General features: G+C 33.4%; 1 protein-coding gene across 2 annotated transcripts; it reads right to left on the reverse strand.

The window, feature by feature from the left end:
* Nucleotides 1-5231: 5231 nt before the first annotated feature.
* Nucleotides 5232-11140, reverse strand: LOC100264206 (nuclear transport factor 2). 2 transcript variants are annotated; one of them, XM_059738118.1, is made up of 11 exons: nucleotides 10969-11119; nucleotides 10765-10835; nucleotides 10528-10665; nucleotides 9820-10108; nucleotides 9512-9732; nucleotides 9154-9316; nucleotides 8920-9041; nucleotides 8779-8841; nucleotides 7139-7208; nucleotides 6283-6592; nucleotides 5232-5452 (listed from the first exon to the last, which is right to left on the reverse strand). In XM_059738118.1, the coding sequence occupies exons 2-10, from the start codon at nucleotides 10807-10809 to the stop codon at nucleotides 6303-6305; spliced, it is 1401 nt and encodes a 466-aa protein (XP_059594101.1). In that variant the 5' UTR covers nucleotides 10810-10835; nucleotides 10969-11119; the 3' UTR covers nucleotides 5232-5452; nucleotides 6283-6302. The 2 variants fall into 2 exon arrangements, with proteins under 2 accessions (XP_059594101.1, XP_002273770.3); XM_002273734.5 differs by lacking the exon at nucleotides 5232-5452 and having other exon boundaries at nucleotides 5880-6592; nucleotides 10969-11140.
* Between the last annotated feature and the right edge of the window lie 4985 nt (nucleotides 11141-16125).

Genomic DNA, 16125 nt, shown 5'->3' on the forward strand with positions numbered 1-16125 from the left:
GTTAGTCAAGTTCCTTTTACTGAAATGAATGCAAATGACGAAGAAAATAGATAAATAAATAAATGAATAATAATGGACATAGAAATAACCAAAAAAAGATGCAGACACTAATTTTATAGTGGATTGATACCATCTTAACATGTGTCCACTCTCTTCAAGGTCCAATTATGTTAAATGTTCTACTACTTCAAGGTTTTAACCTAAACCTTCGATTTCATACAATCAAATTGTGATTCTAATGGACCCTTTACTATGCTTCCTTAAGTGAATCCTCATACTTGAATTCTTTTCTCAAGGTTCTTAAACAAAGGAATAGATCAATATAATCTTACCATACAAGTTTAGCTCACAAGATACAAATGAACCTATGATCAAAACAAAGTGCACTAGTTGCAAGTATGGATTCAATGCATTTCAAAACAAGTTTTGAAAGCTCTTTTGTTGATAAACAATAATTACATAGTGCTCTTTATATCAATAAATGCAAGTTTAATCTCATATATATAGGAGGGAAGCTCAAACAGCTATGAGGCACAATCAAAGTTCGACTAGTCAAACCTCCAATTGAATTGATTGACTAACTGTTGATTATTTAGTGTAATTGCATATGATCATTAGGTCACAAACTAAACCAATTGAGTATCTGGTTCAACCTGTTGCTCGATTGATCGAGCTTTAAGCCTTAATCAATAAACACTTAAAATAGAAGGAAAAAAAAAAGGCCTAATTTCAACACTATGTCAACCAAATACACCATTCCTTGAACAATTCATGACTTTTGCAAGTTTTGGACCAATTTATGAATGGGGAACAATGGTTATGCTTCCAACACATTTACTAAACCCTTTTGAAATTAATTTTGGGAAGTTTTGAACTCGAGTTTCATTTAAAACCAAGTTTATCCATTTTCTGAAGAAGTGAATTCAATTTTAAGGATGAGTTTTGAAAATGTTTTACATGAATTAAATTCAATGACCCAATTATACCACGAAACAATCTTACTTACAGTTCCTAAGGGCTTTCAATTGAAACATTAAGCTTAAAACCATTACTACTTTAACCTTATTTTGTTATCATTAAATATGATTAAAGAAAAACTTGAGCTAACAATCTCCATATATATATGTATAATCCAAAGTAAATATAAAGCATGTTTTTGATAGTATTGGTTCAAAAACATGATCAATATCAATAATGCAAAGTATAAAACATCCAAAATTTCCAAAGATAAATTTTTCAAAAACAACTAGAAATAACCATGAATAATTGGAAATGCAAAAATAGCTAAAGATAACCATAAATTACTAGAAATGAAAAAATCCAAGCTTTAAATGTCTACAAATATATCTCTCCCTTTTACAACATTAAGAGAAACTATAAGGCTCGAGGTTGAAAGGGTGAGAACTAGGTAGGCAAGAAGGTCATCATCATCTCCTCATGCTAGGGTTGAAGGTATGTTGAGATGTCCTTCTAAATATCATGTTGCATATAGAGACATGTTGAAATATTTTCCTAAAATTGATCAAACCATGTTTCTAAGGAAGAGAAGATCTTATTAATGGTCAATGCAATGTCCTTAAGGTGAGTACCAAGGGAGCTAATTTGAGCATAAAAAGGGAGTCCTTGTGTTGCTAATCTAATTCAAATGGAAAGGCATAATACTCAAGATACTCGATAGGGGTTGCCTCAAAATATGTCTCATATATCAAAGTAGTCTTCTCTAGATATTGAGAGGTGGGAATGGTCTTATTATGCTTAACGCTAGTTTTACGTCGATATGAGCCTCAATCTAGATGTGTTCCTAACTAACCTTGACTTCCATCATCTGAATCTCTTCTTCCTTTTCTACACTTTCTACATTAACTATGGGTCACTTTACTTTTCTACCCAAAGAACTGTCTACCTTTTGTTTGAATTGCATTCAATCCAAGGTCTTAACATTATAAGTGTAAAAAATGGTTAGGGACTAAATATATGTCTCCATCTGAATTAATCTTTCATCAACCAAGATGACATCAATTTTAAAACCCTCATAATATAAGACATCTCTATGACCACCCTAAGGGATTAATATGAAGCTAATCATGTGGTGGAGCAAAATTAAGGATAGTCAACGCATGAGCATTGGTCTTAGTAGTCACAATGTCATCTGGGAGATCATGCAACCTTTGAACTGCTCTCTTAAAGTCAAAGCCAATCATAGAGTGTCATCTGTTAGACTCAAAGAGTCACAGACCTTGATGAGAACTCAAATTATACAATGGGATGACTCTAAAAAAGGCCTATTTTAGTGTATTTGAAGCACTTATTACAAGCCTAGCCTGAGTTTGATGTTAATCCCTTCAGAAAATTCATTTGAAGTGCTCTATGAGATTTTTGTAGTATTAAGGTAGGTTGGGTGCACTTCTAACACTTCATGGAGAAAAAAGCACCCAAGTGGGGATACACTATCACTAATAGTACACTTCAACCTAAGTAGGGTCCCCAATAGCATACTAGGTAGAACCTAGTATAAAGTATGCACCTTAGGAGCTAGGAACTTTAATCCAAATTATGCACTTAGAGAAGCGCACCCTAGGAGTTAGGAGCGTCAATCCAAATTGTGTACTTAAAGAAGCGTACTCAAGATTACGCATCTTTAAGTGGTAGTTTGGATTGCACACTAAGGGGCCTAATCCACATTGTGCACTTCATATTACACACTAAAGGCACTCAACTCAGATTACACAATTCCCTTATGTGCTTCAACAACTATGTGTTTTCTAAGTGCACTAAGAAAGAGGGGCTCCTCACCACCTTACCCTACATAGTGCTCATAGAACCAACTCCATAAGTGCACTATTAAGCAATAAGTCAAATGCACAACAACAACCCTCAATGCAACAATTTTGATAAATAAAATAATGTACCATCCTAGTCATAAAGTGGGCTCTCTCTTCTAATTATGAAGCACACCCTAAACAACTTTTGTCTCAGAGTATTGCCTTGATCACCTTGCACATATGCCATATCTTCCAATATTTGCACACTCATCAGGGTTACACAGCAAATAACACCCTTGTAGCTTGGATTGATCTATTTACACCACCATTTTGTCATGCTAAAATGATAAGCAATGCAGCCAGCTACTCCACACTAACATTTTTTTTATTGATGGTTGTGTCCCTAGATCAACAACATGGATAGGAGGTGAAGTTAACTAGAGATAACTTCAAAGTAGTAAGAAATGAGGGAGATTTTCTACCTATAAATACGAGAATTGTAAATAAATGAGAGAGAGAGAGAAAGAGAGAACGGATAGTTTTTCCTTTATGTAATATTTTCTTTGTAGTTTTTAATGAATATTTCCTTCTTTTCAATTTTCTATTTTTGTGTTGTGTGTTTTTCCTTGTGTGTCTTTCTTTCTTATAGGGTATCTATATCTTAGTTTAGTTCATCATTAGTCTAATTATTGCTGCTTGAAAGGGACCTTCCTTGGGCTAGTGGTTATGAGGACCAAAAGGAGTTTCCACCGACCTAGGCCAAAGGCTATGAGGATCGAAAGGAATAATCCGTTGTGGACACATGACCAAAAATATACAAGCTATAAAAAAAAAATGAGTGATTATCATCAATTATATTGAAAATTCTGAACCAAGAAAGTTATTTTATAAAAAGAAAATGACAAAGACTATATTAATAAGAAAATAAGAAATAAAACAAATGCTTACCATGAAAGAAGTTGTATTTGGAGATGCACCACTTCAAATATGGTAAAGGCTCAATGAAAAATTTTATGCAAGGAAGAGGGGTGAGGTATTTATATGCTCAATATCCTAATTGTACTCCTATTCAACTCCCTCAATTCCTATTTTGGATATGATTTCCAACTCATGTTGCCATGTTACACAAAATTTGTAACTTGGACCAATAAACAATTTGGAAAATACTTAAAAATATATACATATGAAGTACCAAAAAAAAACCCAATCAAATTGATTGCTTTCAAATATTTGAGACACTAAAATTTTAAAAATGTCTAACTAAATTTTTTGGTTTAAATTTTTTATCAATAAAATTTTATACTTCAAATTCTTTTGACATTAGGATTTCTAATTGCCAATTAAAATTTGAAATCAGTCTCAAAATAAAATAAAATAAAGTTTCTAAAATTTATTCATTGGCTTAAAATTTTGGCCCGTTAAACTTCTTATTTCAAATTATTTTGGTATTGGTATTTCTAATTGCCAATAAAAAAAATCAAACCAAAACAATAAAATAAAGTAAAGCAAAGATTCAAAAAAATAGTTCACCCCTTAACACTCTTATATTGTGTATGTGAACAAATTTGAATCAAAACTCAAAATTTAAAATAAAAAAAATAAAAAATAAAAAAACAAACAAACAAAGGTGCAAAATCTTGTTCATCGGCTTAAAATTTTTAGCGGATAAAGTTCCTTATTTCAAATCCTTTTAGTATTAGGATTTCTAATTATCAATAAAAAAAAAATCAAAACAAAACAAATAAACCTCAACACTTTCAAATTCTGTACTCAAACAAATTTTGTAAGGAGACATTTTTAGAGAAACAAATTTTGTCCATTATGACGTGTTAATTGACTAATAATGTATTGACATGTGAGATAAAATAATAATCTCTAGAAAACTTAATTGTGATAATTATCCTAGACAATTAAATATAATAATTAAATTAAATTATTATTATTATCTTAATAAATAAAATAAAATCAAGACACTGATACCAAGAGATAAAATCAAAACAAGTTTTTCCAATCCATAAATGATTCTCATTTCAAAGCACCACAAGAAAGGCTCTTGAAAAAATTCTTTGAAGACTCAAGATTTTTTTAAGATTTCAAAAAAAATGGAAAATTTCTTAAAAATTTGAATTTGCTTGAAGATTTATTGAAAAATAAAACTTAAAAATTTCTTTTCATTAGAAGACTTCGTATTTGTTGATGAGACCCCCTTTCATAAAAGAATTTAAGTATTAAATTGCTTTAAAAAGCGCTTATTCTTTGTAAGAAGAATCAATGCTGAAGGTCATTCCCTTAAATTATCAAATTTACAATTCTTTTCTTTATTTTGAGAAATTTTGTTTATATACACATGAAAGTGAGTGACGGCGACAAGGAGAGTTGGAAGTCTTGGTGAAATGGGCCACCAATGACAACTGCTACAACCCCCCTCACACTCATTGTCATACCCGTCATTTTCTGAGACAAAAGAAAGATCTCAAATCCATATTTCCTTTCGCTTTATTTCTGACCACACAACTTATACAAAAAAAAGGGATTGAAGAGACAAACCCAACTCAATTTAGCGGTGACTGGCCCTCTTCTTCATTCAACTATTCCAGACCCAGCATTTTCCCATGGCATCCATTTGCTGAGAAGGGCATTGATAGATGTTGACATTTAAATGGCTTTTGCTCAAGCAGGAGCATCTGCACCTGCATTCCATGCCATGCTTAGTTCAAACCAAACAAAGTATTATACAGACAATCTATTTTCTCCATCACAAGCCTCTCCACTTAAGGCCTTGTGCAAACCAAAGGCAATCACAGGATTAGACTAACAAAAACTCCTTTTAGCCTCCAACCTCCATATCCTACCACCCAAACACATTTGAATCCAATGGTGCATCCCATGTAAAATGCATCTCTATAAATTATTTACCAAATAAATATTCAAGACACCACTAATGGCGTCTCAACAACACAGGTTTCCACAATGTAAAATCAAACAAAAAACTCAACTTCCATCAGATGTTTCCAGAAAATAAAGACACCACATGACCTACAGCTGCAACCAAAAGATGGGCTCAGACTTTCTCATTTTCTAGCAGCTTCCCAAGAAAATCAAAAAAGCTAAAAAAAATTGAGGCAGAAGATGATTAAAACATCTATTAAGCTGTTTCTGCAAAACCAAGAACAAAAATGACCTATATCCAGAACCATATCGTCATTTCACAACGATCAACAGCCCTAAAAAAATTTTAACTAACAAAGGCCCTCACAACAGGGCTAAGAATACAACCTAACCACAAATGACAAACGACAACCCCCTCCACCCCCCACCCCCTCTGAGGGAACTACAGATGGCATTAGTATACTAGACAACAAACTAATTAAATTATCCAACATCCAACTATAACCACCCAAAATAGAGAGCAAAAATTGGACAAAAGGTTAGAGAAAATTGTAAAGAAACTTCCGAACGCCTCATCCACAAAAAGGATCAGCAGGTGCTGAAACCTAATTTCCTTTAAGAACTCACCAACCTCCTTTTCAACCAACTTCTTCAGGCAGAGGCAGATACCCTTGGTGCTGTAGTTTTGGCTGCAGCATTAACAGTCAAGCCACTAGCACGGTTCACACGGCCACCATTGCTCCCCACATGATCGGTCCTCTGATATCCATCACCTCCACGATTTGGAAATCCTCCCCGACTGCCCCTGTTTCCAAAATCGCTCCTGCTATTGAAATCACCTCGGTTATATCCTCTGTTACCTCCATAGTTTCCGCGTCCTCTACCTCCCTCATTCCTGAATACAACTCCCCTTCCGTTTGAAAAGCGTGTTCTGTTGTTCACTGCAAGACAAAAAAAAATAGCTATTTCTTTATTTAAAAGTAATCAGGAAAGATTGGGTGAAGCCTAACCTTTGGATCATGATGCGAAAAATGGGGGGAAAAAGAGCTATTTTTAAAAAATTTAAAAACACAGTTGATAAATTGGATTATGCTGAATGTAAAATTTCCTTCCAATAGGGAGCTGCAACCAAATTTTCACTGAATAAAACCAATTCCCATCCACCATTTAAAAATGTATGATCTGCATCAAGAAGACCAATTCTAGAGAGAATGTTTGAAATAGTTCCCTTTCCACAATTTGTTGCTTTGATAAAATAGGTTTCAAAGGCATCATTTTGACAAATACCCATGCTCCGGTGTTCCCCCACCCCTAACCCCCCGATGCACCAAGCACAAGAAAAGATATCATGTCTTTCCTTTATCTTGACAAGGACAGACCTCAATCCAGCAAAAGATGTTATCCATTCGCTATGCAACTCATAGACATTTCATTTTTAGAGACATTCCTTCTTTTAAATGAATAACTCAACATAAAATCCAACTTGCCTCTAGAACTGTTTGTAGACCTCTTTTCCTCAACAAAAGCTTGACGCCCACCAATTGTAATGGGTGAAGCCTGAAGCATTGAAGAAACAGAGTTCTTACAAAAATCAGGAAAATATCAAATAATTAGACAGAGTAAGCCAATGACAACATGAAGCAAAAGAGAAACAGCTAATGAAACAATATCACACTAAAAACCTTGATGTAAAATAATTCAACCAAATCAGACTCAATAATGTGATTCAAAATGGTTTACAAAGAAAATAAATACTGCTTTATCATCAGATATGTCAATAAGGAGGGTAACAAAATAAATAAATAAGCAACTATTGATCTCAAGGCATAAATGTATTTCCAATTCACAGTTCATTTAGTTAACAGAAAATTGGCAAGAGGACAATTGAGCCTGAACCACCGGACTCCTTTTATGGGGAGAATTAGCATCCAATATGTTACAGACACTGAGACAACATTAGGCCTAATTAACAATTATTGAGGCCTTAACATTTCTAAGAATCCATACAAAATGAAACAAATATATATATATATATATTGAATGCATTTAGGGAAATTTATTTCTTTCTTTTTCCTCTTCAAAGAATAAGCGAGTCATTGCAATTTATCTTCCCCTATTCCTATGTCTCACTACGGCCTTGGCTTGCAGCTCATTTTGGCATCTATTCATGTCACTCAACCTAATGCAACCAATAAATGGGTATAATCCATCTCTTTCCGGAAACATGCATATTTAATGCTACAAAGTCATAAAAATTTAAAAAAAAACACTGCTTTATAGCCAACAAATGAACAAAAAATTCCCATCTCTCATAGTCAAAATTTTTATTCTTGAACAAGAAATTGAGGAAAACAAAAGCATGATTCATGGATGTAATCATGCACACATACACTATCAGTTAACATTCTAGTTGATATTTATGCTGGCAGTAGGTGATTTTTTATAAAGGTATATAAAAACTTGTAGCTGCCTTTTTTACTATGCTTGGAAGAAGCGGAATAGAACTTTTTTAGCATGGTGTGCTTATTCCTGTGAGTTTTTTATATGTACAAATTCTGAATTTCAAGTAAGTAACTACTCTGCTTTTCTTTGGGATAGGATGGAATGCTATACGGTTGGGCTTCTTCCTTTGCCTTTCCACAGATTCCCCAGCCTTTTTCCTTTCTTCTTTATTCTTTCTTTTTTCTTGCACAAAGCAATAAATTTTCCTTCACAAAAAAGGTTTCCCTTGCAATGTAAGTAAACATAAACATCAAAACATGTGTCTGTATTTGCACACATCTGCATCAAGAGGGACTAACAATTTCAATCAAATTGATCAATGAAGAGAAAATCAACGGTATAGAGCATTTCCAACTGATATCTAGCAAGACCAAAATGAAAGAATAAACAATGGAAAATGCCACATATTCCATGAAAACACATAAGAAAATATAACCAGCAAGAACTAATTAACATTGGAATAATAGCATAAACCACATGAAGAAATATTCAGCATTCAAACCATTCAAGTGTCACTGGGTGACCAAATTGGAGCAATTTAAACAAATGAACTTGATAAATAGCCATTAAACAGACATGAAGTCGGACAAGAAAACAGTTTCTGCAGCAAAAAACTTAAGCATACCTCCATTGCACTTTGAACGGCACTTGCCACCTCGAACTCCACAAAGCCAAAGCAAAATCCTTGCTGCCAAATTATGAGGATTAGAATAATTAATGCTAGAAAATTCCAAAGAAAAAGACATGAACATAAAGTTAGTCATACCTTGTTGCTTCTAACTTGAACACCACCACTCTTAATAGGTCCAAACTTCTTGAATTCGTCCTCAAGTAAAGCAGGTGTGGCATTTGAAGGCAAACCCCTTATGTAGATAGAATGACCATCCGCTGTGCAAAATAAACAAATAAATAAAACTACCAAATGAAATCATCATCATAAGTTACTAAACAAAATCATGGTTTAGGAACTAGAAGTGATCTAGAATGAGAGGACATTTACCTTCTCCATCTTGGTTATTCCCATTTTCAATAGCATTTGCCTCAGCTCCTGGTGTTGGCAATGGTGCAACTGTCACTTGCTGCTCTTGAATCTTTGGTACAGGCCTCGAAGGGGGAGGGGTAGGACTTGAGAAAGGCACAGAGCTTTCCTTCATTACCTTCACCTGAAACAACAATATCAAGATGTTTCACTACTTAAAACTTCAACAGACATATGGCCAACAACAAATTGACTTAGTAATGGGGATTATCAGTGCCCAAAATTTCTGAATCTACCAATTCATGCCAACACCACTCTACAAGAATTCAGAGTTTCTGAACAGTTTGAAGGCTTAGCAATATGAATAATAACTACTTACAATGGAAGCATATGACTTCTTTGGCACTTCTAAGATTTTGGAATCAGATATGGTCACCATCTGATCATCCTGGATTTCATCAACAACCTCAGCCACTGGTGCTTCCTCTTCCTCAACTGAAGCCTCCCCATTCTCACTAGGGTTATAGACTTCCTCATTAACCTCCTCTGGCACTTCTGGTGTCGGTTCCAAAATATGATTCTCTTGCACCGGAGAAGGATCTGCAGATACCCAAAAAAATCCAATCTTCAAATAATACAAACCACCAAAATCCACTGATTCAAGCTACAGAGTGAGTTTCCCATCACCTTGTTCAGGAGTAAGAGGAGCTTCCACCTCACTCACCAGACCTGGATTTCCATCCTGGTATTTGACATCTTCAATGTATCTGAATAAGTCATTCAAGACAAAGTAGCCTTTGTCTTGAGGTGCAAGAAAGAAGGACTGAGTAAAATCTCGGCTCCTATTGTCTTTCCCTGTCAAATACCCAGTTACAAGGACAAGGACTCCCCCTCCAAAAGATTCTTGGGCATCCACAGACTTAATCTCGGCAATCAAGTCCCCGTAGTTAAGTGAGAGTATCTTCTCATTGATTGCCTGCACAATGAGAAAAAATCAAACCATTACAGAAGCAGTACATATCTAATTCTCTCAAATGCTAACTATAACGTCTAATATTTTAAATTCATATACCAATATAAGGAATCTTGGAGGCATGCCAGCACCCTGGATAGTCCTAAAGACGAATACTCCTAATTTTCAAATCTTATACCCTCAAATCCTAAGTTTGGTTGAAAAAAAAAAATGGGAAAAGGAAAATAAAATAAATTCTCATTACTTGGGTTTTGAGAAAGCCAAAACCCCTAATCAACTGGAGCAAGATATAATCATTTAGCTTATTTGAGTTGTTTATTCCTCCATATCGCCCTAAACAAAACTAAGAAAAGTTCGCATAAATCAGAAAAAGATACAAAAACACCAAGAAAAGATAAAAATAAATTACAAAGATATCTTACTTCCATTGTTGTGGTAACACCCATGATCCCATTTTCCTCGAGACGACCAAGCTTACTAATATCCTGATAAAACCGGAAAACAAGCTCTGGGGACTGATGCAGGATATGGTAGTATTGGTGCACAAAAGCGTTCCCAACCTGAAAATATGCCAGAATTTCATTCACACCAGTTAACAACAACCTCAACCAAAAGGAAAATACAATTTCAGGCTCGGTCAATAGTATTAGTATACATACAACTTGGGCCGCATGGGTTGATCCAGCTGGGGCTTGCTGCGCCATTTCTGATCGATGGATCTCCTTAAAACCTGATATCACACCCAACAAAACAATATAGAGACTACAACAACCCCTTGTAATTCATTCCTCTTTTCACAGATGATAATCAACTATGGTTTGTACTTTGTAGAAGCAAAGAGGGGGGAGGAGAGGAGTGGGTACCTGAGGCCTTGGCTGGGTTGTTGTGGTGGAGGAGTGAGGTGACAGAAACCTTGCTTCTCACTCCTCCCTTTTCCGAGCGCTAGGGTTTGGACTGGGCGCTGCTGTCGTGGATCTGCGAGTGGGAACATGAGGGTTTTTTCTGGATATTTATATACGACACAGACCTTCCCCACAACCATTCCAATCGGTTATTTTATTATTTTATTCTTGGTCCAACCCGCTGGGCTTTGATCGGCCCAACACCAAAATTTTGTAGCCCAAGAAGATGTTACTTGTATCATTAGAAAACGATTATTAAAATAAAATAATGTATTTATTGTGATCATGTATATTTTATTATTAAATAAATATTAATCATCACCATTCATGTTAGAAGATAATAATAAGAATGGTCATATATCATTAATGTTTTATATCATGTTTAATCTATCCTCTCTTATCCTATCAATAATTTTTCTAATTATTTCACCTATTAAAATATAGAATTAATTGGTTAAAATGGATTCAATCATCCTTAAATTTGTAAATCTAATCTCTCTCATGTGTTTTAATTGAAAAGTAATTCATTTTTTTTGCATAAATTCCCTTCATCATTTTGATTATATATATATATCTCAAATAAATCATTTATTTCTTATTTTATTGAAAGAATTGAATTTACACAAAATTTACAATGAGTTAGAGAAGGAATTAGGAGAAAGTTGGGACCTCGTTTAGTAACTGTTTTCGAAAATAATTCTTAAAAACAAATTTTTAGAACAATTTTTGAAAATTGTTGTATGATATTTTGTATAACAAAAGCGTATTTAAAAATCTAAAATATTTTCAACATGCTTCTAATATTTTTAAATATGTTTTAAAAATTATTTTTATATCTAGTATTTTATTTTTAATCATTCTACATATTTGTATAATTATGTTTTAAAATAACCCTTAAAAAATAAGTGAAAACAGCATAAAACAACTGAAAGATGTTCTTTGAATTTTTTTTTATGCTCTTAAAAACATAAAATAGTTTTTGTTGTCAAATATATTTTCTTAGGTTTTTTTTTTTTAGAATATAAAATTATTCTAAAAAACTATTGTCGAATAGGCTTTTGGCTTTTTCTATGATATTTTTTCAACTTCTCTCTTTCTTTCTTTCACTATTTCCTTTTTATATACAAAGCTAGTTATGTAAAAATAAAATAAGGTGTAGTAGACTAGAATAGTACGTTTCATAGGTTTTTTTTATATGGGAAAGATAAGTGGTAATGGTAAACTAATACATTTATGTAAATAGTAAATGTATTCATATACATAATATGCGCATAGTCTAAATATTTATATGCATAGTGATTTTTGTTTTTGTTTTTTTTATTTTCCTTCTTTTTTTCATCTTGTCTTTTCTTCTTTCCATATTTATTTTTTCCTTCATGCTATCATGTATTTTTCATGATATCACTATCATGTATTTTTTATGATATGACTGTCTTTTGATAAGATTAATTTAATGTATATTTTTCCTTTTGCTTTAGATTTTGCAGTTGAGTTTATTGTCATCACTTTAGGGTCATCATTGTTGACGTTTTCTATGTTGTCGATTTTTATTTTTATTTTTTATTTTTTATCATGTTTCCATTGCATTCTATAGGTTCTAATAGCTTTCATCATTGGGATTGTTCTAAAAGCATGCATCATCACTAACATAAGTGTTATGGAAAAAAAAAACACTTTCTTCTTCGTTGTCTCTATTCCTCTTCTTAAATTTTGCTTTCTCAATGAAACATGAAAATATAGAGAATTATGAATTTAAATAGAATTAAAAGTTAAAAAAGAGTTGACCTAATTTGGTGAGGCATGTGGTAGCACATTGTCCTAAAGCTACTATCGCCTCCCTACGTGTGGTGTTAACAAAAAATAGTTACTCCGAGATACAACTCTAATCGTTAGTTCATAGCAGTGTCTCCTCTATAGGCACGTCAATAGGAAGACTATGGAGAACCTATCCACAATATTGTTGCTTAGAAAAATAAAATAAAAAACTCAAGAAAGAAGAAACAATTTCTTTGTGATATACTTTTCTATAAAAATAAAAGGCCTTTTTAAAGAATGAAAGATGATTATTGTCTGAATCTTATTTATTTCAGAATGATCAACTCTATAAAATCTTGTAAATATCAATGAACTCACACAACCATTGGAAAAGTAAAAGTCATTTATTGCCTTTTACTTTCACAATAATAAAGGTATAAAACCAAGATTGTAACATATTTCCTATTTGTAAAAGGAAGTTTTAACTTTTATATTTTTAAAATAAAATCTTACATTCCCCCACAAGGTTTAAAACTTCAAAATAATAATAATAATAATAATAAATAGAGAAAGTAATGGGCAACTTTATACTATGTAGTGGGTATAGGTGTTTTCTGAACTTGAATCTATACTTAGTGTTAACAATTTTCATTTGAGGATCCTTAGTGAACCATGTCTTGAACTAGGTCCTTGAGCCAAACTTTAACATGTCGCACACATAGTATTGATGTGGGACTTGATTCTCATGAGAGTTACCAGGGAATAGCCTTACTCCCATAGTTGTGACCTCACAACAAATCTCATTTAGTTGAGTCCTCCAAGGGTACATATGACCTGGATCTCATAGAATTTCTTGTCATGGGCTCATTCAAGGAAACACCCTTCCTAACATCACATCAAAAGCATTATCAACATAGGGATGGGAAAGAGACTCTCTCCTAAAGAGTAGTGTTATTAAGTCACACAATGTGGATTGTTTCTACCCATTGAACCTTCTTTATGGGATCTTTAATCATAAAGGTCGGGTTACTTCTTGAGGTGACTCCTTTAAGGGCTTAAGCCTCATCCCCCTTAATGATTTCGAGACAGCATTCCTAGAAAAACCCTTGGTCAATTGATCAGCAATATCCTTTTCATATCTTAAAAGTTCAAGGATATCATATTTTTACTAAAAAGGTTTCTAACTAACTTGTATTTCACTTGTAGGTGTTTATTCATCTTCTTGTTTATGTGAGACCGATTAACTAAATCTATTACATCTTTACTATCACAATACACAAATATTGCAAGTATGGATGTGCTCACTAGAAGGATATGTAAGAGTAAGTTTTTAATCCATTCAACCTCAATGCTCATTGTATTTAGTGCAATTAGCTCAAATTCCATTGTACTTCTTAATATTATAGTTTGTTTCTTAGATCCCCAAGAAATAGCAACACTTCTTAGAAGGAAAACATACTGTGAAACCAAGGTTTGGTTAATCTCGGTTTTGATGATAACAAAACAAGGTTTAGAACTAATGATTATATTTCAAAGGTGATTAGGCAAGACAATTTCCAAAGTGGCAATCACAAAGACAAATCAAGCCAATGAGAAATCATGAAAAGGAAGACTATCTCAAAGAGAAGTGTTTTTCAAGACCCAAACTTCATAAAATCTATTTGTAAGGTAGTTGGTGCACTAGGATTTTCATGCATTACATTCTTTACTTATGCACCAAAATCATCCAAGAGTTATTTTGTTTTAAATATTTTAAAATTGGATGATTTCATGTTTTCAACTAAAGCCTTGTGTCATATGTTTTTCAAACTTGTTTAAAAGGTTTTAAGTTGAAAAAGTTGGTTGTTGATTTAAAAACGGTTAAACCAATTGAATCGGATAAGGAACTAGTCGACCGCCAGCTCAACCGGTCTACGAGCAAGTCGACCCCTAGTTCAACTGGTCAAGAGTATGAACAGTAACCGGTCAACCGCCAGATCAACCGGTCAAGGGGTGTAAAAAACTTTCTCTCTCTTCTAGAATGGTTGTTCAACCGTATAAGGAACCAGTCGACCCACACCTCAACCGATCGAGGTTCGATCAAGGTCTGGTCGAGGTCCAACGGTCACCTGCCAAGCATTAAATGCTAATGGCTAGTCAACCGGTCAAACCCCCAACGACTAGTTTAGCTTTTTTTTTCCTCTATAAAAAGGCTTCAAATCTTCATTGTTTAAGAGTTCAACCTTCCCAAACCTTTCTTGAATATATTTGAGCATTGGAAGAGTGTTTTGAGTGCACCATTGTTCTAAAACTTGCATATCATTAACGTACCTTTCAATCATAGTTTTCTTGTATCATTTGAGCTTAAAGTTTTTGTACTAGGATTTTGTGAGGTCATTTATTTATAAATCTTTGAGATGAAGTTTCTCAAGTGTGGGGTATCGCTTGAGAGGTTGTTCAAGAGTGGGATATCTCTTGAGAATTTTAAAGGGTGTTTGGAGCTAAAAGTTTAAAAGAGTGGATTGGAACCATAATCCAATTGTATTGCTTGAAGGCTTGGTTTGGAAGCCTTGAATTAGTGGAACCTCAAGTTTGGGATTGAAGCTAGAGAAGAGTGGATGTAGGACGGGTTGCACCGAACCATTATAAAATCTTATGTTTGCATTCTCTTTTCCCTACTCTTTTACTTTATATGTATTTGTCTTTATATTGTTTTATTATATACTTGCATATGTTTGTCTCTTACATTCACATAGTTTAAATTTGCAAAAAGAGACCATCACCCTATTCACCCCCCTCGAGGGTGATTACCATAGGTTGGATTAGCCTAATTTTTCTAACACAAACCATATAGTGAATTTTATATCTAGATTGCTAGTTATCCAATTTGCATCACTATATAATTCCACTACATTAAGGAATCCTTTGTAACATAAAGAATAATCTAAAGTTCCTTTAAGAGACTTAAATACGCTCTCTAAAGCAATCCAATGTTCCTTACTAGGATTATGAGTATACCTAATTAGTCTCCCAACTGCATATTCTATGTCAGGTCTAGTTTTATTTGTAATGTACAATAAAGACCCTGTTATTTGAGAATAATTTAATTGTGATATTGGCTCTCCAACATTTTTCTTCAAATGCATATTGGAATCAAAGTTATACCTTCACTTGTTCTTGAAAGTCTCATTCCTAATATTATATGTGCTTCTCCTAAATCCTTCATCTCAAAATTTGTAGACAAATAATCCTTTATTTAATTCACTATTTCCATATTACTTCCAAAAATGAGAATATCATCAAAGAAAAAGTATGATGCATTCTTTTAGGTCCATTTTATAGTACACACATTTATCATGATCATTGGCCTTAAAACCATAATCT

The sequence above is a fragment of the Vitis vinifera genome, chromosome 7, assembly GCF_030704535.1.
Source record: "Vitis vinifera cultivar Pinot Noir 40024 chromosome 7, ASM3070453v1".
NCBI classification, from domain to species: Eukaryota; Viridiplantae; Streptophyta; class Magnoliopsida; order Vitales; family Vitaceae; genus Vitis; species Vitis vinifera.